Raw genomic sequence first — 26911 nt, 5'->3', positions numbered from 1 at the left:
ATATATTAAAAGGAAACGCGGGTATGTTTTTTTTTCCAAACCATAAACCTGAATTTAGAAAAATACGAACTTTTTGTTTCTCGTTAATTTTCTAAGAGAGGCTCTGATATCGGTATTTTCCTTCCACAAATTATAAAGCCTTTTCATTTACCAGGAACGACCTATAAACTTACCCACCCCTCCTTTTTCTTAAGTCCAGAGGCACGCGCATACATACTATTGTAAAAGAAATATATTATCCTAATCCCCCGTGCATTTGAGGGGAACCATCTGCAACTTCACGCAGCCTCTTCTCATCCTTCCCTCGGCTAATCTTTCCCTTCGGAACCGAGAAAGGGGGCTTTGGCGGGGACGGCGCAGGCTGAATCCTCGGCGCAGGGAGCCACCGGGAATCGGAGCCGGCTGGCTGCTGCCGGGCCGCACTCCTCTGCCCGCTCAAGCAGCTTCTCTCCAGAGAGGCGTTTAATGAAATGAACAGAATGGGTGTTTAACCAGCCGTGGGAAGCGGCCTGCAGCTCAGTCCCAGAGAATGAGCTCAGCGGCTGCGCCTGAGCTCTTGCGTGCGGGTTTCAGCGAGCAAGGAACTAATTTAATCAGAGGCCCCAACGCGCCGCGTTCACGGACCAGAAGACATCCCGCTCGGCGGCTTCCTTGTTCGGAGCCGGCTGCACCGAGGCATTGAAAAGAGAGATCGCCTCCCCTCTCTCTCTCCCGACACACCCCGCCCTCCCAAGAAGCAGGACTCCTCGCGGCCCAGAGTTGAGAAAGCAAGAGCCGCGAAGAGCCCTGGTGGCACCCGGGTCGGGCACTGGAAGAAGGCGTTTAATGGAAGAACGCGCGGCTTCCTTGGTTGCGAGGAAGCGGGAAGCCGAGCTCCACTTGCACAGGAGCCGGGCCAACACGGCGCGATCCGGACTGGCGCCCTTTGCTCCTTTCGCTGCTAGCGGGAAGCGGAGGGAGCCCCCTCCTCTCTCTCCTGCCGCCCTTGAGAAGGAGCCCTTGAGAAGGAGCAGAAGGAGCCAGCTTGCAAAAGGCGAAGCCATTGGACCCGGCTCGCCAACCTGCTGGACTTAATAGAAGCGGGACCGGGGATCTGGTCCCGGAGCCAGGAAGCAGCCGAGGCGCCAGGGCCGGGTTCCTAACCTGGGAGGCTCGGAGAGGACCGCGGCGCTGCTGCTCCGAGGATTAGTAGCCCTTCGCCGGTGGGCAGGAGAGTTGGAAAGCTCAAGAAGCTTCCCCAGCGAAACTGGAGGGCGGGGGGGGCGCCTCCGTTGCTCGTGTGTTTTGTTTTGTTTTGTTTTTTTTAAAGGAAAAGGCAGCTGCTACTAGCAACCGTATCGATGGTGGTGGTGATCATCATGATGATGATGATCATGATGGTGTTCATTGTAACAAGAACAGCAACAGTAACCCAGTAATGAATGATGAAAGCTGGAAGAAGGAGTATGGGGAGCCCTGTGAGATTCGTGGGTGGGGTTGGGAGTGGGGTAGAGTGGGGTTTTTTTGCCTTTTAATCTGCTTGTGTTTGCAGCGGGATGCCCTTTCCTTTCCCGGCGGGTGCCCAGTTTTGTCAGGGAGGGGGGGCACTAATTCAGCGCTGATCAAGAACTGGCTGTAGAGTAACCTGACCCGCAGCTTCAGGGGAGTTTCCTGAGCAGTTTGGGGGTCTTTCTCTCTCTCTCCCCCCCTATTTCCATAAATCAGCCACCTTGATTAATCTTTACAATTTGTCTTTTAAAACAAACAAAGGCGAATTATCAGCTCGTTAACTGAGATTTTATCACTTGTCTAAAACAAACCTTCCCCTTCCCCACAGAAAGCTCAGGCCTGTCTGTTGCCTGTGGGGAAATGTGATAATTTTTTTTTTAAAAAAACATTTTAATTGATAATGGCTACGAATGTATTAATGTCAGTATTAACCGAATGATGCTGTTAGCCAGAGGGATGCCGCAGTGACATTTCCTTTTATCCCATCAGATTTCAGTGATAATCGCGATATGGTTGCTGGAATGTTTTGTGATATCTGATACAAAAAACGCTGTGGCTCACTTGGTAATTAAAATCTTGCTCTGTCGGCCCCTGAATCTCGCGGTGTTGTTTAACCTGGAAGCGGGCAGGAAAAAGATGCCCCAATCAAAATGTTTAAACTTTTTGCTTGAGCTTTATTGTCAGGGAGTTCTTAAAAACAGTGCTTTTTTTCCCTTTCGCACGCTTTTATTTTAATTAACGTTCTGTTACACGTAATATGAAAAGAAGAAGGAAATTTATTAAAAGGGCACCTTCTCTCTCCCCCACCCCCACCCCCACGCCTGGCAGAGGTAGTGGGTGAGTTTTCTTTAGTAGTTACTCTCTCGCTGCCACAACCTTTGACTCGGGTTGGCCTCGTTTTGTCCCCCGATTCCAAGGCAACCACAGTCTCAGGGAGTGGTGGGATCTTCTCCCCTCTGCACCTCCTTTCCGGACTCAATTTGGTAGATCCGAGTCTGCCGTTTCCGAACGTGGCTGGCTGCATTGTGTCGATCCCAACCAAGCGCGCGCACCGGCGCGCTCACAAATCCCCACCTCAACATGTGTGGGTCTTTGTGCGTAGCTAGCGCGAGCGCGGGATCTGTAAGTTCGGATGAGAAGCAGAAGCTTTGTGGGAAAACCAGAAAGGTTGGTTTGGAAGGGGACAGGGGGAAAGCAGCAGCCTCCGGGCCCGGGAGGGGCTTGCTCGTCTTGCAACCTGGGGCTGGCGGGGATGTGCTGAGGTCCAGCGGCACCTTTGTCCCCAGGCGTCCAATGACCCTGAAGGACAAGGGGGCGCCTTCTAGACTCCAGACCTCCCATCTGCCGGGCAGGATCTGCTGCAAGAATGTCGCTTGTCTTCTCGGTTTCCAGCCGTGGGAAAAGAGGAGTGGCCTGGTCTGGCTGCGTGGGTTCCTCGCAGCCTCGGTTCGGCCTCCCTGCTTCTGCCGCAGAAGGATTCGTGGGTCGGTGCCCTTGCCACGCCGGCTTTCCCCCGCCCGGAGGTTGGCGGCTGCTCGCTCTCCGCTTTGAAATGAGGTCTTTCCTGGGAATAACGTGCAAAGAGGAAGGGAGGGGGTGGGGGAGCTGGGGGCAGCGGAGGAAGAGGAGGCTGGAAAGGAATTCAAAGAGGCAGCGTCCCAGTTCCAGCACTGATCCCCTCCCCGGCACTTGCCCTTCTCCCCGCACCGACCCGGGGCGGGATGCCCGCTAGGAAGCTGGAGGGCAGGGGAAGGGGGGGGGGCAGGAGGTCGGGGCGGCAGCTGGAGTGCGCCTTCCCGGCTGCCTCGTTCTAGAATCTGGAATTGTTTTGTCTGGGTGGGAAGGTGACCGAAAGGCAACGGGCGAGCGGGAGAAGGGTGGCGGAGGGTTCAGATCCCTGGCTGCTATGGGGAGAAGGAAGGCAGAAGAAGGGCGACGTAGTAGCGTTTGGGGAGGGGGGGGTTATTATTAACAAGTTCATTTCCGGGCGAATTTGGCAGCGGCCGGTGACGTCAGAGTCCAGGCGTCTCCCTGACTGGGGCCGCCCATTTGGGAGAACTAGACTCCTATTGCCCAGTTACTGCCAGTCAATCCTCCCTTTCCCCTCCCTTCAGAAAGGTGGGATTTTCCCTCTCCCCTTATGCGGGGGTCCAAAGACAGGAGGGAGGTGAAGGACCCGCCCTTCCTTGCTGCGTGGGGAAAGGTCCACGGAGGAGGCTAACCCTGACTGTTGTTTTGCCTCTTGTTTGCCTTGTCCCCAAATCTTTACGAAAACTAGCTTTACCCCCGCCTCTTCCCCCACCCATCCCATCCCCCATCTATCGTGGGAATGCGGGATTTCATACGTTCGACAGGTATTTGTGATTTTAACCTAGCTTAATCCTATCCCCGCAAATAGGGGGTCATGCCCCCCCGATCTTAGCCTCCCCACCAAATTCTCTTCCTCGGAAAGCCTTTTCTTACTTTCCGTACAAAAAGGGATTGGCACCTCAAGGATTCTAGGAAGGGCGCTGCCTGCCGGTCAGCGCCGCCGATTCGGACAACGCGCGCCACACGTAAAGCTACACCGTTCTAGATTAGCGTGTGCACCGACCGTATCGCCATATAAGGAGAGGTTCCATTTCATTCTTGTCCGAGATCACCTAGAAGTATATTTGGAAGATTATACCCAGAGCGAGAAGAGAAAGGAAGGGTGTGGGAATCGGGGGGGGGGGAGGGGAAGCGGGGAGAGAAGGAAACATTTGGCCACCATTTCCATTTTGTCCAGTGGGCAAAGATGCAAGCTTTCCAGATGCACGCGACTCTTCGGAGAGAGGAGGAGAAAAGGGGAAGAGAAGAGTCCTGCCTAAGTTGAAAGTTTACAGAGTGTCTCCCTCGCTACTCCAGTAACGTCTGAAGGAGTTGAAAGATGTTTGTTTGTTTGTTTGCCTGCCTGTTTCGCTCTCCTGCTCATTTTATGTTATAGATAATTCGTACTGACGCTGGTTTCATTTACACCAATGAGTTTATACCAAATGGATTACGTCTCCTTTAGCGCCCCCAAATAAAAGGCGCCATAGCTGCCTTCTGTTTAGAGGTCCAGGGAATGTTAAGAGAAATGCAAGGAAGGAAGGAAGGAAGGTGGGGAGGGGTTTCAAGTAATAGCCAGGAGGGCAATATCAGGGCCATCATAGATCCTATCCGTTGGGCCTACTTGCTAGCACTGAATATCACTTCTGATACTGGGGAGAAGTGTATAGTTTCTTCCCTCTTACATTTGGGGGGCTATATGTTCATTCTTGTTTCAGTCCCATTTAAACCAATCAAGCATCTATTTTAAAAATAACCCTTGCCCCCCTGAGACATTTGGTCCACAAATGGTAAAACCTGAACTTTTCTTAGGGTGGAAGTAGCTAAAAAAGTGAATGTATTAATTTGGTCCATAAGTAAAAAGCTGGTTGATTCCGTGTTTACCTGGCGCTTTCCAGCCCTTAAAGAAGAGGCTGGAAAGACTCGTTTGGCACAAGGGTGTTGCATTTCGGAAGAGTTTGCCTGAGTTCTTCACAACTCTTATCAAAAGGTGGTGGTTTCTTTTTCAAAAATTGGCTAATGTCCAGGGTGACAAAGGAAGAAAACTCTGTGGGGCATTTCTGGCAGATTTGGAATTAATTCAAACTACCAGTTTCTTAATCTCCTTCTGGGAGAAAAGTTGCAATCCTGAGGTAATCTTGGTTTTCTGGAGCATAATAAATGTGTCTAAAATGGCTTTATGTAATCCCTCATTTAGAACGATGAAGATGCCTGATTTGCCATAATTAATCTTTTAGACTTTAAAAGGTGCCACAAGCTCCATTGTTGTAAAATATACTATACCCCTTTCCTAAAAGAAGGAAAGATGGACAGATAGGCAGAACACATGTTTCTAGGTCATTGAAAAGTCTTTCTCTGGAAAGAAAGAAACGATTTTCAGCTGAGAAATACTTAGTATTCCCAGAGAACAAGATGCATTTCGGTGTGTGCGGGCGCCTATGCCTGTGTTACTTGCCTGGGTACCTTCTACTGAGGCCTCAGAGATGAAAGTACTCTGGTTTTATAGGGTGGAATTACACCGAGTTACTCTTCCGATCAGCCTTTCCCTGCCGTCCTCCCTACAGGTGGGAGAACCTGGGTCTCCGCTGTGGGTGAGTTCCAATTGATCTGATCGCCTTAAGGATTCCGAAGAACGAGGAGGAGGCGAGATGAAGTCAGAAAGGCCTACAAAGGCCTCTTCAAATCTCCGCCTAGCCCAGGGCCTGCATGCTTTCTGGAACAGGAAAGGGGGCAAAAGGGCCAAATACAAAGAAAGGGATCCTCAACTAGAAGAAAAGCGCGCGGGGCGGGGAGGTGGGGGGGGGTAGGGGAGGAGAGCTGGGGATTTTTTTGCGTTCAGAAGAAGCTCTCGGCAACTTCGCTGAGATCGGCTTCAACAAGCGCATCTTCTCTTGCTCTGCAAACCAACCCCCTTCGTGGCCACCCTTCGCGCCAGTTTAGGTTCGGATGCAGCACCAACCCCACCTCGCTTTAGGAATAAGGAGGGGATCCAAAGAGAGAGGCTGGCGGGGAGCGAGAAGGGGGCTGGTGAGGAGAGTTGATTTTGCTGTCAGAAGTTCTGTCAGCACTTAACTGAAACGGGCTAAATCCTGCCCTGATTGCGCAAGGGAAGGCAGAGGCAAACGACCGCAACGGAAAGGAAAAGGGGACATTAAGCACCCTGACTAGGGATTAAGAAGCTCTCTTAAATTTAGTCAGAAGCACCTAGGATTGGGCTGCGCGAAAGTGAAAGGAAAAACCTGGGGTATAGCTAATGGGAAAGGGGGAAAAAAGTTAGTTACCGTGAATCCCCTACACACACCCTTTCATCTACCCACCCACACATTGCCGGGTGGGAGAGATCTCCGTACAGGCTTCATTCGCTGCCTATCAAGAGTTCCCGCTCCACACAATCTGCAACGTTTGGCTGTGGGCTGTGGGATTTTCTCCCGGGTATGTACAGAGTGTGTGGGGGGATTTTCTCCCGGGTACGTGCGGGGGTGTGTGTGTGTGGTGGAATTTGTGTAGCAAAACACCTGGTGATCACCTCTGAGTCTGCACGGGAGAAGCCAGAGGTCCCCCCAATAATCTAGCAACAAGTTGCAGACCTGACTGGCAGCCGCGGACGTGTGCGAACGGTCTCTTCAGAAACAACCGAAAGGGGAACAGACGGAAGTAGTAGGCTGTCATTAAAATGGAATCTAGTGGATATAACAATGGACATATTAAAAAAATAACCTCCGTCCGGTAAAGAGTGAGAGTTCCTGGAAGTTCGAAATTTTGCACAACTCAAAAAGACCTGTCCGGCTTCCCCAGGGCTCGGCGTGGAAGAGACCAACCCTCCCAAAGCGAGAGAAATCCTCTAGGCTGCCCGTCAGTCTCGCTGCCCATTGCCATTAAGGGTTTGGGAAGCGGATCTCTCGCGGAGGTCGGAGGGCTTCATGCTTCCTTCACTAGGAGAAGGCGCGAAGGGGAATCCGATCTCCACTGCACAGGAGCCGGGCCGACCCGGCGCGATCCCGGCAGGCGCCCTTTGCTCCTTTCGCTGCTAGGGGGAAGCGGACGGAGCCCCCTTCTCTCTCCTGCAGCCCTTGACACGCAGAAGGAGTCAGCCTCCAAAGGGAGAGGGACGAGCGAAGCCATTGGACCCGGCTCGCCAACGTGCTGGACTTAGTAGAAGCGGGACCGGGGATCTGGTCCCGGAGCCAGGAAGCAGCCGAGGCGCCAGGGCCGGGTTCCTAACCTGGGAGGCTCGGAGAGGACCGCGGCGCTGCTGCTCCGAGGATTAGTAGCCCTTCGCCGGTGGGCAGGAGAGTTGGAAAGCTCAAGAAGCTTCCCCAGCGAAACTGGAGGGGGGGCGCCTCCGTTGCTCGTGTGTTGTTTTTTTTAAAAAAGACTTTTAACTATCAAGCTTTTTTTTTTTTAAGAAAACCCGACAGTCATAATAAATGGCTTAATGTAAAAATGCCGCCAAATAATGGTTGTCCTTAAGTGGGTAATTGATTTGAAGGTGGTGGGGGTGGTGGGGGGAGGGAGGAATTATTTTGAAACAGGTTTTTCGCCAATCAGTTGTTTGGTGTGTTTCGAAGCGATCTTTCCTAGGTTTGTTTTACCTTGGAAGGCGCCGAGCGAAGGCGGCGGAGTCCGCTGCCAGGTCTTCCTAGCCACCCAACTGGCGGCTGTTAGGAGCCGTTTATTTAAGCTGAAAGCCCCTATAGCTTCAAGCCAACAGAAAGAAGATTTCGAGGGTTTTAAAACACCAGGTCGCTAAGAGTGTATCTTCATGTAGTTAAAGCACGTGTAGAATTTAAAAAGGGAGGGCCCATTCTGTTACACTGCTTTCCGTCAGTTACAAGAAGTGAAAAATGAAATGTGCACATGAAATAATATAGGTGTGATTTTTCTTTTTTGGGACCTGGACATGTCCAGATTTCCTTTGACCTTACTGAATGCAAGGAATTCTAGACCAGCTATTCCAGTTGGTTTTGTGTTTGTTTATAAAAAGGCTGATTTCTGAAAGGTTTATGCTTTCAAAGTAACTCTGTTCTTTCTGTTTGAATCAAAATATTAAGTTTTTTTTAAAAAAAATCAGAATTATACTTATTTATACCCAAGATTCATACATATAATTACTTCCAAAGTCGACTACTTGTGTTGTATTTGGTTTTCTACTACAAAGTTATTTGCAGTTTCAAATAAGTCGAGGTTTCTTATAACCAATGCTAGCCTACCGTTTCGGAAGAAAAATACACTTCAACAAATACAATGAGCTGACTGCAACTAGGAAAAAAGAAACTGGGCATGCACAATTATGACCCCAAAGTTAAAGATATTCACACATAAACACTAACTTCAGGTTTCAGTTGTGGGGTGTTTTCATGAATTACCCAACAGAAGTGTTCGATTTAAATCAAGCACATAATTATTCGCGTTTTAAAATGTTGGGTCGATAGGATTTTTTTTTTGCGTGTGTGTGTCTCTAACAAATATTCTGTTTTTCAAACCTGGGGATATTTCGTAAGCTCCCTCTTCTCCATCCTTTGCTCTGCCTCCCGCCCGACACCTGGTGAAATATCTTTGCTCGAAGCCTTAACCCCCCCTCCCTCAAGCCACTCGGGGTGATTTAGTGCCCCGCTGCGGATTTTAAAATTTCGATGTGGGCCGGGCACTCAAGTGGGTGAAATCCTCGTGTTGGGTTTTTTTTTTAAAAAAAGAAGCTCCTCCGATAGAGGAGAGAGTTGGAGTGGGGCTATCTCAAAAGTTATCGCAGAGTGAAGTCGAAAGGACCGTGGAGGGTGTGTGCGCCGGTGGGGGCGGGGGAAAAGGAGGAGGGGGGGCCGAGCGTCTTTCTCTTTGGCGGGTTCAGCACTTTTTAGCTGTTTGGAGCAAACGAGGGAATGGATTTTCCGGGGCCAATGGCAAGGCGAGACTAGACGCCGAGCTGCTGATTGGCTGGACGGAGGTTCTTAGCCTGTGCGTAGCCCCTAGTTCATGTCTACTGAACTGAGTCCAGCTGGCGCCAGAGCTGACACAGGATGCTTTGGGGATGTTACAAAAAAGGCCAGAATAAGTGGAGCTTGCCATCTGAGTAAGAGCCTCCATCCAATCCTCCTCTCTCGCGCTTTTTTTTTTTTGCATTTCCATCCTCCAAACAATCATCCGTCACCCCACTCCCTCCCTCCCCACCCACTCACCCACGCCCCCCCCTCCGGTTTACGACCTAAAGAAACTTTTCAAACATTTGGAGTTCGATTCAGTTTGCTTGGAAGATCTCCTCGTAAGTATGTTGATGAGCTGAATGCTGGGGCTGGTGTGGGGAGGACAGAGCGGCGCCTGGTTTTGTTTTGCAGGAATATAAATGCCTTCCTTCACCCCTTTCTGTGAGTTTAGGATCTTTGGGAAAATGTCAGTCCGAACTCCTTCGTAGACAAATGTAGATCAAAGACCTGCCTTCTATCCCGTATTGTTATGGTTACAGGAGGTCGTTCCGGCCGTATCCTTAGCGGAGAGGGCAGCCTAATGAGGATGCAAAGGCCGGGGAGGGGATCGCTTTCGCCGGGATCTGTGTGCCCGCCTCCCCCCTCTTCCGCGTTTCCCCGAGTAGAGCAGTCTCCGCCGCGGTCTCTTCAGTGTACCCCCTTCCAAAGGCCCGCCGTGTACTCATCTCTCCCTCCTTCTTACAGGTGGTGATCCCAAGTGTGTGGCAACCGGAACCCCTCTCCGCAGCTTCTCGCCTTCAAAGAGAGACACCTTTGCTTTTTTTTTTTCCCCTCCCCCTCCCCCCCTTCCAAGGCCACCTCGCTACTTTCTGAGATCTCTGCGATTTGAAGCCCAACGAAACTCAGGCAAAACGGTTTGGGGTTGGAGGGAGGCGGGGGCTAGGGGCGGAGTGGGAAGAACCCCACCGAAATGGAGGTAGCTACGGACCAGCCACGCTGGATGGCCCATCACGCCGTGCTGAATGGGCAGCACCCGGAGAGTCACCACCCGGGACTGGCTCACAACTACATGGAACCGGCGCAGCTCCTACCTCCGGACGAAGTGGACGTCTTTTTTAACCATCTGGACTCCCAGGGCAACCCGTATTACGCCAACTCAGCCCACGCCAGAGCCAGAGTTTCCTACAGCCAGGCACACGGTAATTTTTTGCCTTCCCCGTCGCCCCTTTCCTCGCTTCCCCTTTTCTGCCTCGGCCTCCTGCTGATCTGGGGGGAGAAGCGGCCGGAAGGTTTCTGGCAAAGCAGCAATAAGTGAAAAAGGGGTGGTGGGGGTGGGGGTGGGCCAGGGTGGGCATAATCCTAGAAAAGCCTTAGCTCGCCACTTTGGGTGCTGCTTTTAATTGTCGGCGGGGGTGGGGGGGGAGAATAAAAAAGGGAAGCGACGTCCTTGTGCGTGGAGGAAGAGAGGGTTATTAAATGAATTTCGCAGCCGCAAGACAGGCCCGTTTTCCGGATACGAAGACTAACGTAATTTGAAACAGTTTTCAATGTTTGTCCTTTCTCAGTGTCCGTATAAGAACCGTGGGGGTGCAAATAGCTCTCTTTGGAGGCCAGTTTTTTTTTTTTTTTTTTGCAAAATAGGAAAAAAAAAATTTCGCAAAACAGACACCGGGCACCCGAGTGTCCATATGCCGCCTGTCTGCAAGCCTCTCCGGGAAGCAGCAGCAAGGGGGGGGAAAACGCCTGTTCTTTGCTTGTCAGCCTACTCCGGTTGACATTTTACTTCCCTCCACGTTCCAGCTAGTTTTGGCGTCCGATTGTGGAGCCGTGGGGCGATGTAAGCCGCCCGCCCGGCGCTGCTTCCCGTCATTTACGCTTGATCTAGTGTGGGGGTGGGTGGGTAGGGGTCCCAGATAGACTGGGGGGGGAAAGAAGAGTAGTGGACAAGTATACATATTTGCATATTTTTCTCCTAACACCCCCCACCCCACCCCACCCCCCACCCCCGATTTCCCGAGGAGGCCCTAGCTGGCTTTTTCCGCCCGCACCTTTAAGACATTTTGCCTGTTTTGCGTGAGAGACGGCAAAGAACGGGGCCCGCGTTTCAGCTGGCTCGCCTCGGCGGGTTCCAGAGGGCTCGGGAAACGCATCTGAGCCACTGCCCTCCTCCAATTCGGACCCGGGTTGGGGATTTGGGAACCGATCTTCACGTTGGCGGGTCTGGGACGGAGAGGTCAAGAGGGTGTGTGTGTGTGTGTGTGTGTTTGTGTGTTTGTGTGTTTGTGTGTGTAGAGTCTGCTTGTCCAGCAAGCCCTGTCCCAGCAGGAGGGCAATCTGGGGAGGGGATCGAGAGCGGGGAGTTGGCATTTTAACCCCGGGGCGTTTGGCCTGGCTGACTGGCGCCTTTTCCTCCTTCCCAGCCCGTCTGACCGGCGGCCAAATGTGCCGGCCTCACTTGCTCCACAGCCCCGGCCTGCCTTGGCTGGACAGCGGCAAAGCGGCGCTCTCGGCGGCTCACCACCACAACCCCTGGACGGTGAACCCTTTCACCAAGGGGCCCTTGCACCCTTCGGCGGCCGGCGCGCCTCCCGGCGCCCTCTCGGTCTACCCCGGAGGCGGCGGCGGCTCCGCTTCGAGCGCCGCCTCGGCCTCCTCGCTCACGCCGGCCTCGCACTCGGCCTCGCACCTCTTCGGCTTCCCGCCTACGCCGCCCAAGGAAGTCTCGCCGGACCCCAACGCGGGCAGCAGCGCCGCCTCGCCGGCCTCGGCTTCGGCCGGCAGCGGCCGGCAAGACGACAAGGAACCCCTCAAGTACCAGGTGGCCCTGGCGGACGGCATGAAGATGGAGAGCGCCAGCCCGCTGCGCAGCAGCCTGGCCGCTTCCATGGGCGCGCAGCCCTCCACGCACCACCCGATCCCCACCTACCCTTCCTACGTGCCCGCCGCCCACGACTACGGCGGCAGCCTCTTCCACCCGGGCAGCTTCCTCGGGGGCCCCGCCTCCAGCTTCACCCCAAAGCAGAGGAGCAAAGCCAGGTCCTGCTCAGGTAAGACCGCTCCCCCTCTCGACCCTCTTCCGGAAAGCCTGGTTGAGCTCGCCCGCCTTTTGGATCGCGGGGTGGGGGTGCAGAGATCGGGGTGGGGGGTGTTTGTGGGGGGGTGAGTGTAAGAGCTGCTCTGGTGCGATTGTTTAATTCAGCGTTTCCCAACCTTAGGAACTTGAAGATGCGTGGACTTCAACTCCCAGAATTCCCCAGCCAGCTATGCTGGCTGGGGAATTCTGGGAGTTGAAGTCCACGCATCTTCAAGTTCCTAAGGTTGGGAAACGCTGGTTTAATTAACCCACGTATCAGAGAAGCGTTGGAAACCCCCCCCCTTTTTTTTTTTGCATCTTGAACCCTTTGCTGCTTTGTCTTGCTGTCTCTTGGGTAAGCGTGGCATAAATGGCGTAAGCGTATTAAATCCCCCTGTTAAAAAAAAAAATAACAGCCGTATATTGTTAATAATCGTTGCCGTAATATAAGGCTCTGGGTCTGAGAAGGAGTTGTTCTTCCTTGTGAACTGCAGGACTCTGCGGTTTCTTCTGGTTAGATAATTCACAAAGTAAGAATTGTACAGTATTTAAGCAGGTAAAAATTTGTGCAAGTATTTAATAAGGGCAACAGTTTTGATTGAAATGTTTTAGGCATTAAAATATAGGTCGGTTGTGATTTGTTCTACATTAAAAATACTAGTCCTCTCCCCAAATATATTGGACTAATGAAGGAGTTAATTTTTTAAACACACTAACACAATCTTAGCAGAACTTAAATGAATACTTAAGTCTTATTCGCTATTCAGCCCTAGTTTGATAATTCCAAATAAACGAATCACCACTTTGATCCTGTAACTGTAATAAAATCCAGGAACATAACAATCATCATTGCAGGTATCCCTGGGCTTCAGGAGTTGGGTCATTTCTTAAAAAAACTCTACTCAACAGTGTGGTTAAATATGTTAAAGGATAAGCCTTAAAAAGGCTTTTGTGTGTCACTGACCAGTTTTAAAATGTCTGAATCAGATTTAAAGGGATTTCCATATTCCTATGTTTTAGTGAGAGCATGTAACAAAATTAAGTTATCAGCAGTCTTTCTGAGACTGTGGAACACAAGGGCATTTCCAGTTTATCTTTCATAATTTTGGTTTTTGTTAATTAGTTGGCAAGCAAGGTCTCTCTTTTTGTTCCAGCCATTGATCTCCATAGAATTTACTCATTGCTGGGCCCAAAACCTGCCATAATCCATGGGAAAAAAAGATACACAAAGTTCATACGTAGATCTGAATTATGCAAATAAGAATTTATATTGCTAAACCTCTTAATGCAACCCCATGAAAGTCTGGGGCAGCTGAATTCATTGGAAAAACCTGATATGCCTTATATTCTTTTGAGCGGGATCTCCATTATTGAAAATTCTAGTTAATTTATTACCTGCTTAATAAAGATGAACTTTATTGTAATTTTTTGTTAACTTACAATAAAGTTCCTATTCATTAAACAAGGGACTTCATAAAGACTCAGCTGTTAAGAATTGAAATTTACAAAGTCATTTTCTTAAAACCTCTACAGAACTTTGCTTCCTCCAGATCATACGAAGGGCAAAGTTCAAATATAGTTTACATAGGAGTGCAGGCTTCCAAAGTACCTTTTAAACGATAACTTAAACGAATCTAATAAACTGCAGGAAACTCATATGTGTTAGTTAACTCCAGTTCATCTATTTGTTAAACCTGCAACTTATTTGCCTGTCATTACTTTTACAGATTTCAAGCCAAAGATGCTCTTATTACTTTGATTTCTTTTTAGAAAGACATTCAGTGTAATAAGTAACATTCACATGAAACCAAACATAGACTATTTTTATATTAATGCAGTATTGTTGTAGTGGCTTTATCAGTAAAGATGAAATTTAGCGTGATATCAAAGAAAAACAAAACAAGATATATTTGCACCTCTTTTCAACCTGGCTAGCAATTCAGACACATGACTACTTTTAGCAACAATGCAAGAAAAGTGCAGTACTTTTTGTTGCTTCTCTGTTTGGATTATCCTCTTTAAAGAAATTCTGGAATTTTGCGTTATATGCAACAGAGATAAAATATTTTTTGTTGTTTTTTTTTTGTTTTTTTAAAATCGTCTACTTTTATAAATTGCTCTCCATTGCAATAGGAATCACTGGGAAATTTGGTTTCAACCTTCCTCCCACAACGTCTGTCCTCCTTTGCCATATCTACAACTGTTTATTAGATGCAAGTATTCCTACAGTCCTGACTTGTAGATGAAACTGGGGAGAGTTCGTGACCACTGAATGTTTTTGTAGCAAAAGCGGGACTCACGACAAGGCGACTCCTGCAGCTTCCTGCTTAAGGAGGGACAAAAGCTAGGAACTCCTGGCTTCCCAGAGGTCCCTCATTTTTCACTCCAGCCAGGGCTGTTTAAAAACCACCCACTCCATAGATTAAAGGAGACACAGACACAGCTGAACTTAGTATGGCCAGCTCAAGTTACTGCCAAAGTGTATTTCCTCTGCATTAAATACTGTATGATTTGCATAAGCTCTGCTCAAAGAATTTCCTTGCTCTCAAACAAATGAACTTTTAGTTAATATGCTTGCCCCCACCCCCTTCTCCTTTTAAAAAAGACTCCTGTTGAACAAGCAGCCATGTTTAAGCATTTTGAGCCAGATCAATCTTAAGCCGATAACAAAGAGAATGCATAATAAATTAGATTTTGGATATGAGGGTATATGGAATGCCCAGAAACAAAAGTTAATTGTGCTTCATTCTAAAGGGTGCAACATTTACAAGGGGGAAAAAAAAGAATTGGGCAAGCCAGAGGAAGATAATTTTTCTCTAACTCCAAAACATTAATGAACAAAGATTCTGTATTCTTGTTTCAGTTCCAATATTACTTCTCAGATGTTGGAGAGAAGAGGGAGGAAAGAATAGCATATGACTCTACATTTTGGAACAGAGTCTGTTTTCTCATGTGGCAGCTGTAATAAAAAATACCACTGCCTAGGTTAGACAGCATTATTGTTACATGAGAAAATAAATGCTTGAAAACTACATGTCCTTACCATTATTATACGTTCTATAAATGTTGTGTCACTGACCTGTCTTTTTCCTTCCCTTTTAAATAAACTGAATAATGTGCTGTTTTGATATCTGGAATCTTACCTAAATGGACAATGCAAAAAGCTTTTGTGAATTTGTTTTTAAAGAAAGAAATCCGGTTTCTTCGTGTTTCCATTTAGAAGGCAGAGAGTGTGTCAACTGTGGAGCTACTGCTACTCCTCTCTGGAGAAGAGACGGTACCGGGCATTACCTGTGTAACGCCTGCGGGCTGTACCACAAAATGAACGGTCAAAACCGACCTCTCATTAAACCTAAGCGGAGACTGGTAGGTGCCTGTTTCTCTATCAGGTTCGGGGCAAAATGGTTTCATGGGACCACAAAATGCCTATGAAGGAAGAGGGTGCAACCTGACCCATCTGTGGGGTTCGGTGCTTGCATGGAAGCCAGATACGGTCTGCACATGAAGGTTGTGTGACGGAGAGGTCACAGAATAGCCTAGGAACAAATGACTAGTAATTTACACACCAGAATATAAAACAGTGGCTATTTCATATGGGGATATGTGTATGCATTTGTATACTCTTAGTGTATTCTTGACTGCAGCTTTAGAAGTCCTGTGATTTATTGCCCGTACAACGATCTTATCAAGTAGGCTGCTGGTAAAGACATACATTGCCTCCCGTACTTATGTTCTGTCTGTCTGTACCTTTGTAGCACATTCTTGTCTGTTTGAGAGTATGTGCCCAATTAAATCAGCCTACTTCTTCCTGTACATTATTCTGCCTCTTTTATCCAGAAAAGACAGCTTCAATTCATTTGACCTCTTGGACAGGTCAGATGGATGCTCAAACTGAAAGAATCACTCTTGCCTGCCCTCCCAGCTGAACAGTACAAAAAGTCACCCAAAGCAGAAAGTATTAAAAAATATATAAAAATAATAGATGAGTCAAAGCTGTTTCTGTCTGTTCAGTCATTATTTGGATGATTTTGTAGTCAGAGATTCCATGGTAAAACTAACATTAGCTTTCTTTAGAAGCGATCCTCTGATTGCCCTTTTCAAAGGCTGATTATTTTTCCATGGAGTCACCTATACTTTGTATTTTCATTTCAGGGTTGTTGATTTTTTTAATTTTTGAAAAAAATTCTCAGCTCCTGGTAGTAGTTTCCTATCCGGATATCTGTATTCTGAAGATAAGGAAACTTTGTGTATCTGTTTCCTGGCTCTAAAAGCTTTAAAGAGTTTCTATAGGCAGGCCATGCTATTCAGGCAGTCTGTTTTGAAATTGCAAATATGCTCTGCTGTACAAATATTTGTTTAAAAAGGAGAAAACACACACACACACACACAGACGGAACAATGTGATTTAGGGGGGGGACCAAAAATGCCCTTTCTTTTTGGCAGGAGGCGTTTTTCCAGAATGATTATAAGGCTGAAGGAACAGTTCTAATGATCTAATGCTGGGACAGGACGCAGAGGATTTTTAAGGGTTAGAACTTCAAGCGGGTGGTTGTCTTAATGACTTACTTTTCTTCTGAAGTGATTGACAGAACTAGAAAAATGTTGAGGCAACAGGGAAATGTTATTGTCTCTGACAGGGCAAACTCCATGCCAGACTAAATGGGATAAGGTCCAGAGTTAAGGGCCAGTGTCTAGTAGGAATAAGGAATAAGCAATCCTAAATATGCAAACATAGCTCTCTCTTTTTTCCACAAGTATGGCTTTTTAGCAGGTGAGTTTCTAGAGGTGTGTATGTGTGTGTTAATTATTGGATCAGGGAGAAGGCAAATTTAAAATTCAGAGCAAATCAATACAGTTATCATTCTCTTGTCTGCTGAAAAATAAGATGCATTTTAAAACCTGATTTTATCTTGTCGCATCTTGAAACAAGAAAAAATTGGAAGTCTGAATAGAAAGGGGACCATTTATATATATCTTGTCCTAACCCTATAGCCTGATAAGAGAATTAACCTATTCTAGCAGGTGCCTCATTGCATCAGTTGATACACTGGTTGGCATCTCTTAATCCAGTGTTCCCAACTTTGGCCACTTGAAAATGTGTGGACTTCAACTGCCAGAATTCCCCAGCCAGCCACGTTGAAGTCCCTACAACTTCAAGTGGCCAGGGTTGGGAAACACAATTTTAGACTCAGAAGTTCCTGGCAGCAGTAATCTTTTATGGGGTTCCAACAAGAAAAGGAAGCATACTTGACTAGTTTAGGTATCCCCTTTTCTTAGACCTTGTTGCATTTCCAGTGGATCAGCTTAGTAAGAGTTCTCAGGCTTACAATCATACAGATTGGCACTAGCTTTAGATCAGTGGTAGAGCACTTTTTTTTCTTCCATGCAGATAGTTGGAGGTTCAATTGTTGGTAACTTAAAAAAAATTAGTTAGATGCATAGGAGAGATTTTTCTCAGGGCCAAATTAGTATTTAGAGTAGACTAAACTATATGGATAAAACAGATGCAACTTGTTTTAAGGCAGTTTTTTTACAAACAGCATCAGAAAACTGTCTTAGCAAAATAATATAATTGTGGTTTCTCCAGTGTATTCCTGGTCGCATTTAAAAAAAATAAAAATAAAATAACATTCTTTCTTCTCCTATGTTGTTTATATGCCGATTAATTCCAGTTAGTCTTATGTAGGAGAATTGTCAGAAAGGATTATGTCTGTTATTCTCTCAGTTAACCTTAAAGGTATTTTAAATTCTGCTACTTGACATAGATGGCACATTCAACTATACTGAATTTTTAAATGGTCAGCTATATTCTACATCCTTTTAATGTGTGTGCTAGTTACAGTCGTTGATTTTCCTTTTTTACTATTGAAGTGTATGATTCTATTATATAAAGTTGTACACAGCCTGGTTTAGTGTGAGTCCCACTGAAATCAGTGGGATATCAGTAATAGTTATCTGTTGAAGTAGAGGAATATATTTATAAATTTCTTCTTATTCTTGAATTTGTAAAAGAAAATTGTGCAAGATTCATGAAAAATTGAATGTGAAAAGTAGATAATTCTTAGAATATATTATAATGGGAGGGAAAGTATTAGTATGTGGTATACATAGTAAAATTAGCCGCTCTTAACTGCCATGTGCTTCCAGATTTTTTAAAACTACAATTTCCATAATTCTCCGACATGATCACCATTTTTAGACTAGTCTTGTCTTGTAGTGGAGATTGGACAGAATATTAGTACAATGTATTAACAAAGCCTGTTTTATGGGACTCCAAATTTAGATTAAAGAACTTTTACCACATTTATTTGTGGCTGCTTCACCTTGCTACCTCCCGGGCTCTCCTCCCTGTTCTTCATTTTGAGATTTTTGAAAAATATTAATATTTTAAAATGCACAGTTCTCATGCTTTAACACCAATAGCAGGCTCCATCTTTATTTTCAAGAATGCGTCTAAGTGTCAGATAAAAAAAGATGGCTTGTTGCATCGCTGATGGTCTGTTTGGGAGTAATCCTAGCTGCTCACCAAAAGGAGATAATAATCAGAAGAGGAATTTTGAGAAATGGAACTTGCAGATAGGGTTGGTTGCATTCTGGTGATTTGGTGCCTTATATTTGATGTTTCCCCCTTTGAACTAAATCAGTGAAGTTTTCTGAACCAAATCACCAAAACTCTCACCTCTGGTGATAATGCCCTCACCATTTTCTCAAGATTAGAATGAACCCACCAGCCTCTAAACTTGAGAGTCTGATCTAAATGATGAGAAATTTGGTCTGATTTACATTTTCAATAAATCAGGGTTATATAGCCGCTGTGGTATTATTGCGTGGCTGCTTCCAAAATCAACACCAAAATTAATTTGATTTTAAAAGGCCTCTCTCACAGACTAAATATTTTATGTGGAGAAAAAGCATCTATATTTCCACATACGGCCTCAAAGAGGGGACAAAAATATTTCCTGAAATAGGAACCCTTTCTTACCAAAGATTCTTTTGCAAAAGAATTTTCTTCTACTCTTAAAAACTTCTGAAATGACCCTATTGTTTTCAGGGTTATGGGTCACTCCGCCAAGTACCAATTTAAGGAGGGGAAGGCACTTTGTCTGAATGCAAACCTTACTTTCATGTACAAAATCAGTCCCCCCCCCCATTTAGGGCCAAGCAAAAGTTAATGCAATTCCTATTGGAATTCATAGTAATCTTGCCATATATTAGTACAGCAATGTATTATTAGTACAGTAGTATTATTACTATTATTATTTAAGCTGCTCAAAACTTCTGCCTGAATACAAAGATTTATAGAACAAATGAGCTTATCGATAGATGCTACTGTTAGGCTGGTATTTGTTTGCTAAAGTATAGCAAATTCATGAGGGCCAGTTTCATTTACTTCTTTTAACTTAGGAAGAGACAGTTATCTGTTATATACTAAAGTGAAAGCTGTAGTACAGCTGTACCAGCACCATCTTTACAAATATGGTAGTTACGTTGAAGAAAATATACTGAACGCTTTTTCAGTGCAGCCTTATAGATCCTTATTATTGCAATCAAGTTGCTGAGGCAGAGTATTAAGTACCGGAACAAGTAGCCTAAATATTCCAAATCCTTAAATTGCAAGTTATTAAAATTAAATAATTAAATTTGTCTTTGAAGGGATTAAAGCACTTTGGTCCTTATTAATCTGAAATGGGGCATTTACATAGAGTTTAATTTACCTTGTTTTTATGAGTGATGGTGAAAATACACTCGCTAATTAAAAGTCTGATATTTGTAATGTCTTGGCATTTGAATATGCCATAAGAATAGCAAACAAATAAATGCAGAGGGGAGTTAGAATTAAGGTTCTGTATTTGGTAATTAATTTAAGGATTCCTGACTGGATAGAGGAACCTCATGATCACACCCAGCAGTCATATAGATGTTCAACAGATGGGGAAGAATTCCAAGCCCTGAGGCACTGCACAAATGAGGAACTGTAGGCTTGACCTCTCCCCATCAATGTTGACTACAGAAAAAGAGGAAAACCACTATAATGCTGTGCCCCCACTCCCAGGCACCACAATTGGGATTGTTAGGTCTCATGGAAATATATCACCACCTCCTTCAAAGCCAAAGAAACAATACCCTCTATCACCATCTCATGAATCCAACTGCAGGTCACCTCCTGGGCAGACTTAACAGCTCAGGGGACCTGGATCTCAAACCCAAGTGGCTTTGCTTCCAGTTCTGAGGACTGTCCATTACTTCAGGAGGTAGAGATTCAAATTTATGTTGGATAAACTCAAAGACCGTGCCCTAGGCTTCTCGGTCCAACTCTGAGTGTATCTGAGACTTTATCTTCTGGATGGTTTGAATAGTCTTCACAATGATCCTGTAGGTTTTCTTGAGGCTCCCCCTCATAGAAAAGCAAGATTGACATTTTTATGCCCAAAGTTGCTTAGTTAAGGGAATTACGATACATTCACCTGTGCTTAGCTTTGTGTTCTGGTCCTTTAAGAAGATTTTGCCTACTCCAGTTCTGAGGTTGGAAGTGAGGCTGGCCGGGAGAAAATGAGTTAAAATGATGAAGTAGAATAAGAAAAGGAAAGAGTAGTGCGTGAGTAGTTATCTGTATAGTTCAGCTAATTGGCCTACATATTCATTCTTTTCCAACTTGCCACTCTTCACCTGTGATATAATAGTTTTAGGAAGTTGAATTAGAATTCTGGGAATTGTAGACCCAATATATCTGGAGGGCATCAGAGGTGGAGAAAGCCAATGAAAAGAATATCCCTCTACAAGCCTGACCCCATAACTGGCTGACAGGCTCTGTCTCTGGATTTTTAGATGTGTTCTCACTTAAAGAACTTTCTCTGATTTCTGACATAACCCTGGGGTTCTTCATGCATAGCTATAATTTACCATTCATTGGCTACTTGACTTCCCCTGCCCATGTGCAAAGGATGAGAGGACAACTGCTTGGAAGGGGAGTGGGGAGACAGTGTTTCCTAAATGCCTGAAGCTATCCAACACTGGCAAAGAAATGGGGACATTAATAAGCATTCATCCCCTTTGATTTTGAGTTGGGTATGGAATTCAAATTATCCACACACTGAGAATCCATGTATGTTTGAGTGACAAAGGCACAAAGCAAAATAATAAAGACTTTTAAGAGAAGACGATTGAATATTTCATATCTAATTTAAAAGTAATGCATCGGTTAAAACTGAAAGAACATCTTCTCCAATATATATATATTTTCATCTTTAATTAGTCAGCAGCTAGGAGAGCCGGAACGTGCTGCGCTAACTGCCAAACCACCACCACCACTTTATGGCGACGTAATGCCAATGGGGATCCAGTTTGTAATGCCTGTGGACTGTATTACAAATTGCACAATGTGAGTATTTTCTTGCCTTGTGTCTTCTTTTGCTTGCTTAGCTGAGATTGATGCCTTAACTGCCTGCTGTCCACTAGCCTTTGCATTCATTGCAAAGGGACATTTTGGAAAAAAACCCCTTCTTTAATGTTCCCTGGGGAAGTCATAATCATTCTTTGTTGGCATAGTGATGCTGGGTTCAATAACATTACAATGTGTTAGCTTGGCTTCTAAAGCCTATATAATCTAGGCAAAAGAGAGTTATAACTCACAGTTATTGCTAAAGCATATTCATTTCTTCTCTACTGTAAGAAATGCAAAGGATATTTAACACACATTTATATAATGAATGGTTTTTATGTAAGCTGGTGCTTCAAAACAAAACAGCAATTAAATTAATCTTAAAAATCCAGGCTAGGTTCAAGGAGAAAATATTGGATCTATATGAGCATATATATAGGGCACGGTGAAGGAGTTTTAAAACTCCAGGTATGAAGTCAGTGTAGAAATGTGTGCAGAATATTCTGTGTGTATACAGACAGAGGTAGAGATTCATATGCAGATATGAAAGCCAATTTGGTGTAGTAGTTACAGACACTGGATTGAAAACTGATAGATTATAAATTGTAATCCAACTTTAGGCATTGAAGCCACGTGACGGGTTTGGGGTCAGTCACACGCTCAGCCCTATGAAGGCGGCAGTGGCAAACCACTTCCAAAAATATTGCCAAAACCCCCTGCATGAACCTGTCCTTATAGTTGCCAGGAGTCAAGATTGACTTGAAGGTGTATGTACACCCCATACACGCAAAATATCTAAGGATATAGAGTTGATTGATTGTTAAAAGAGCCAGGTTAAGGAAGAGTGAAAGCAACTGGATTATACTGAGGTTGGTGTGGTTTTATCCAATAAATTTATAATTTATAAAACACAAGTTGCTGGGAGAACAAAATTGAATATTATATATATATATATATATATATATATATATATATATATATATATATATGTATGTATGTATGTATGTATGTATGTATGTATATGTATATGTATATGTATATGTATATGTATATGTATATGTATATGTATATGTATAATGCTGGATTATTTTATTTATTTATTTATTTTATTTATTTTTATTTCATTTATATCCCGCCCTTCTCTGAAGACTCAGGGCGGCTTACAAGCTTAGCAGTAGCCTTCATTCTATGTATATACCTGCTTATTAGGGCTTTCACACACACCCCCAAGCGGCATTATTACAAAGTCAGCTTAATTGCCCCCAACAATCTGGGTCCTCATTTTACCTACCTCGGAAGGATGGAAGGCTGAGTCAACCTTGAGCCTGGTGGGATGCGAACCTGCACTAATTGCAGGCAGCTGGTGTTACTTAAGGAGGCATTAGCCCACTGCTCCACCAAGGCTCTTAATAGGGGGAGGAGGGCACAAAAGGACTGCTTCTCAGGGAAGATTTAGGGGGCTGTTTAAATATTTTTCTTTGTGCACAAAAAAAGAGATCACTTTGCTTGCAGGAGCCTGATTTTCTCATTTCTTTCAGGTGAACAGGCCTCTGACCATGAAGAAGGAAGGGATTCAGACCAGAAATAGGAAAATGTCCAACAAATCCAAGAAGAGCAAGAAAGGCTCTGAATGTTTTGAGGAACTGTCTAAATGCATGCAGGAGAAGTCCTCACCTTTCAGTGCTGCTGCCCTGGCTAGTCACATGACGCCAATGGGCCACTTGCCACCCTTCAGCCACTCTGGACATATCCTCCCAACACCTACCCCCATTCACCCATCTTCCAGCATCTCATTTGGGCATCCACATCCATCCAGCATGGTCACAGCTATGGGATAGAGTTTAATGACCCTCACAGACTTCCAGCATTGGGCTTTGCCTAAGATGACAGGAAGGAAAGACTTTGCCCAGGAAAGAGAATATAAGGAAGAAAGAAAGGAAAGTAAAAGGGGATCTTGTTCCAGTAGAATTCAACTCCTTGTGCTAAACGGAAACTTTGCAATGATGGGTCTTCTGCAGAAATGCTTAATGGTGCCTGTTATGCACTTTGCTCCCTCAGGTAAAAGGAGAAAGAGGAACTCATCTGTTTGATACGATACCTGCTTGCCCCAGTGGAAGGGAAGGGGTGGCCAAAGTGGTGAAAGAAACTAGAGCCAGCTTTCCTTTCTCTTTGTTCATTACTGTGAATATTGTAAAGAGATTAGCCGTCTCCTGAAGCAGAGGAAGTTCAGTAGAAGCCACCCCTTGCTGGATTTCTACCATGGATTGTGTTTTGTGGGGAGGAATAATGGACAACTTTATTAAAAAAAATCTACTTTTTAAGAAACCAGTCACACACACACACAAAATAATTATTTATTTTGCTCTTGTGCTCCAGAAAGAGCTTCAAAACTCTTGCATGAATTTATGGATCTTTTATTTTTTATTTTGTTTAAAGAAACATGCAACCTAGTAGAAAACAGTTTTTCTAATTATTATTTTTATTGCTTAATGGCCACATTTTTGTTTCTCTTCATTGCTGTTAGATTTTTTTTTAAAGAAATCTACTAGGAAGGGAATATGTGTCAGAGAGGGAAGCAGTTGGCTTTAACATTGGTTACGATAGTCTCAGGCATGGGTTATTCAGACATAATTTCTGTGGTCTCTTTCTCAATGTGAATATCTTGATGTAAAAGCGTGGCATTCTACAAGAGAGCAGATCCACTGGACAAACGGTTTTCCGTAGGGAACAATCTTGCTGTGGCTTAAGAATAAAATAAAGGGAATCTGGATGTCTTTCTCACCATACTTCTTTTAAGAATGTGTGTGGACAGCTAGTGGGTTGATATAGGGCAGGGGTAGGCAACCTCGGCTCTTTTATGACTCATGGACTTCAACTCCCACAAGCATAGCTGACTCAGGAATTGTGGGAGTTGAAGTCCATGAGTCATAAAAGAGCTGAGGTTGCCTACCCCTGATATAGGGCATTCCCACCTCAAACCATTTAGCCTGTCCCAAGGGCTTCTTCTTTGCTCTTTTGATTGCAAGTCAGCATAGACCATCAGGTAGCTTCTCATAATGTATTTCATTGTCTTCGCCCAGAATCTACAGCTTGTTGTCTTCTCCCCAGTTAGGCTACAGTTACTATGTCCTCAACCAATATGACTTATGACTATTCTATTGGAGAGCAGGGACATCCCAAGACATCTCTCTATTGAATGCAAAGGAACTAAAAGAATCAGTAGGTGGACCTTAATGATAATGTGGGGCCCCCAGCTCTTCAGCTCCTTCCACGGTTCAGTCTGTTGTGTTGAAAATCTGGGCTAACATCTTGCATTAGGACTCACAATTTCTCTTCGAAGGCATTTCTCCCATTAGGTTGATTATCCATATTATGCAAAGACAGATGAAGAAGTTAATGAACTGCCTTACATAGACCAACCAACTCAGTGGTGTTCATTGCAGCAGCTATATTCTGCAGCAGTTGTCTTCTGCAGCTTTTCCTTTTTCTTCTGTAAGATTGTTTAATGGGAGGTGCCAAGTATTGAATCTATGAAACCTTTGATATACGAAACACCTGTGCTGCTAGGTAACTGTCACCCTTTCTTTATGACAATGTTTCTCAATCTTTAAACAGAACTTTTAAATTTGTAGACCAGCTCCCAAAACTTGGTTTGTAGACCAACTCCCAGAATTTCCCAGTCAACTGGCTGGCTGGGGAATTCTGGGAATCGAAGTCCATATATCTTAAAGCGCCAAGGTTGAGAAACACTGCTCTAGAGGTCTATGTTGTTAGATTAAACACATACGGTAATTTCAGTTCATGGCAGAAGGAAAACCCTTTAAGACAAACAGCTTAAAAGGAACGCTCATGGTGGTTCAGTTTAATCTGTTTTCCTAAGAAATTTGTCCAAGAGATATAAACATATAGTTCATCTCATACTATCTTATTAACATTTTGGCCAAGCAGAGATGGAATTGGCCACCTGTAGGCACAGATGTTGTGACAAATGATCTGCTTGACTAGAGGTGAAAAGCAAGTAAATGAAGATCTGCAAGATGGGGAAACAAAGATATTTTCAACTCTTCTGATAGATCAGATGTAGCAACATCAAGGGAAAGTGATCTGCTCATGGGGAAAATGGGGTATATGGTTTCCTATAGCATATATATATATATATATATATATAGGTAGATAGATAGATTTGTTTTTAAAGAAAATCACAAGTGTTCAGAAACAAAGTTGTCTCCCATTCTGAAACCATACTGTACGTAAACAGCTGAAAATAAAGCTCTTGCCAGTGTGAAATGTATTCTATTGATTGTTATGATCTGATGACTTTCATGATCACAAGGTCCAATATATAACATATGATGTACATATGTAGCTATATTTCTGATGGAAAAAAATGACCCCAATTAACAAAGGGGATTGATAATGTAAATCGCATAAAGCTAACTCTGTGGCAAGTTTTTAATTGTATTTTTTTCAATTTTTTTTCCAAGTCAAGCCCAACTTGTATTTTTAACTGCAAAAAGTCTGCTTAAAACAAAAATCCAAGTGTTTTGTTTGTTTCTGCTTCCTCCTAAGTCTGTAATTCAGTTTTTGGTACAAAGGGCCAAGCATTCCAAGCAAATGCCTTTTCTCGCTCTTTTGGTTTCTGTAGGAATAATGTAGTTGCACTTTGTGAAGAAATAGAAATGACAGAATGCCCCCCCAGAAAAAAAAGCCCCACAAGAAACCCCCAAACCAAAACCTGAAAGAAATTCCACCTGGGATAAATATTAATTTCTCTTAGCCAAGATGGAAATTATTTACCCCTTTTCCTTGATTTGGGTGCATGTGTGTGTGTGTGTGTGTGTGTGTGTATGTGAGGAAAGGGAATTTTTAACGTATATGGTACAGTTATCCACCTTTTGTAGTAACCAGTTCAGATTCTGTGAGGGTCAGAAGTGGGTGGGAGTGGCTGGGTGAGAGAATGAGGGAGAAGATAATGCTAGGAAACAAATCCACCCAGTAGGACTGCTGCCCTGTCACAGGCGAGGCCTACTCGGGCCCTCCTTTTAGGAAGACTGAGGCTGCACATCACAAATGCTTGCTGGACCAAGTCCAAGGTTGACAAAGTGCAATAGATTGTCAGTCACTGCAGCATAAAAGAACCACAGTCAGGATTTAAATTATTTTGTAGTTTTATCAGCATAAAGATTTGGCAGTATTTTCTGTTTTTTTTAAAAAAAATTGGCTTAATTTTTGGATTAGTGAACTAAGTTATTGTTAATTATGTACAACATGTTTATATATTGTCTGTAAAAATGTATGCATCCCTCATATTCCTTCAAGGTGAATACTGCTAATAATAATAATAATAATAATAAAAAAGATTACCCCCTTTTTGTGAAAGCAATTCTTGTTCTACTTCATGGATCCTGGATGCTCCTGTTCTTATGCAGGATGACCTAACTTTCGTGATGCAGTAGCATTGGCGTAATGGTGATGGGTGTGGGG

General features: G+C 44.7%; 1 protein-coding gene and 1 long non-coding RNA gene across 5 annotated transcripts in view; both read left to right on the top strand.

Annotated features, from left to right (window-relative positions):
* Positions 1 to 26911, top strand: part of LOC310635416 — a 790193-nt gene that overhangs the window by 91683 nt on the left and 671599 nt on the right. The gene's annotated exons all lie outside the window — the stretch shown is intronic.
* Positions 9946 to 24251, top strand: GATA2 (GATA binding protein 2; the record flags this gene model as incomplete). Of its 4 annotated transcripts, none has more annotated exons than XM_083356505.1 (5): positions 9946 to 10174; positions 11396 to 12022; positions 15272 to 15414; positions 21302 to 21427; positions 22966 to 24251. In XM_083356505.1, 5 exons carry the CDS (start codon positions 9946 to 9948, stop codon positions 23263 to 23265), a joined length of 1425 nt encoding a protein of 474 aa, XP_083212631.1. In that variant the 3' UTR covers positions 23266 to 24251. The 4 variants fall into 4 exon arrangements, with proteins under 4 accessions (XP_083212631.1, XP_083212632.1, XP_083212630.1 ...); XM_083356506.1 differs by having other exon boundaries at positions 15269 to 15414; positions 21344 to 21427; XM_083356504.1 differs by having other exon boundaries at positions 15269 to 15414.

This window comes from Vipera ursinii (genome assembly GCF_947247035.1).
Source record: "Vipera ursinii genome assembly, chromosome: 2".
In the NCBI taxonomy this organism is placed as follows: Eukaryota; Metazoa; Chordata; class Lepidosauria; order Squamata; family Viperidae; genus Vipera; species Vipera ursinii.
The sequence above is the reverse complement of the archived record's forward strand: the minus strand, read 5'-3'. Positions and strand labels throughout refer to the sequence as shown.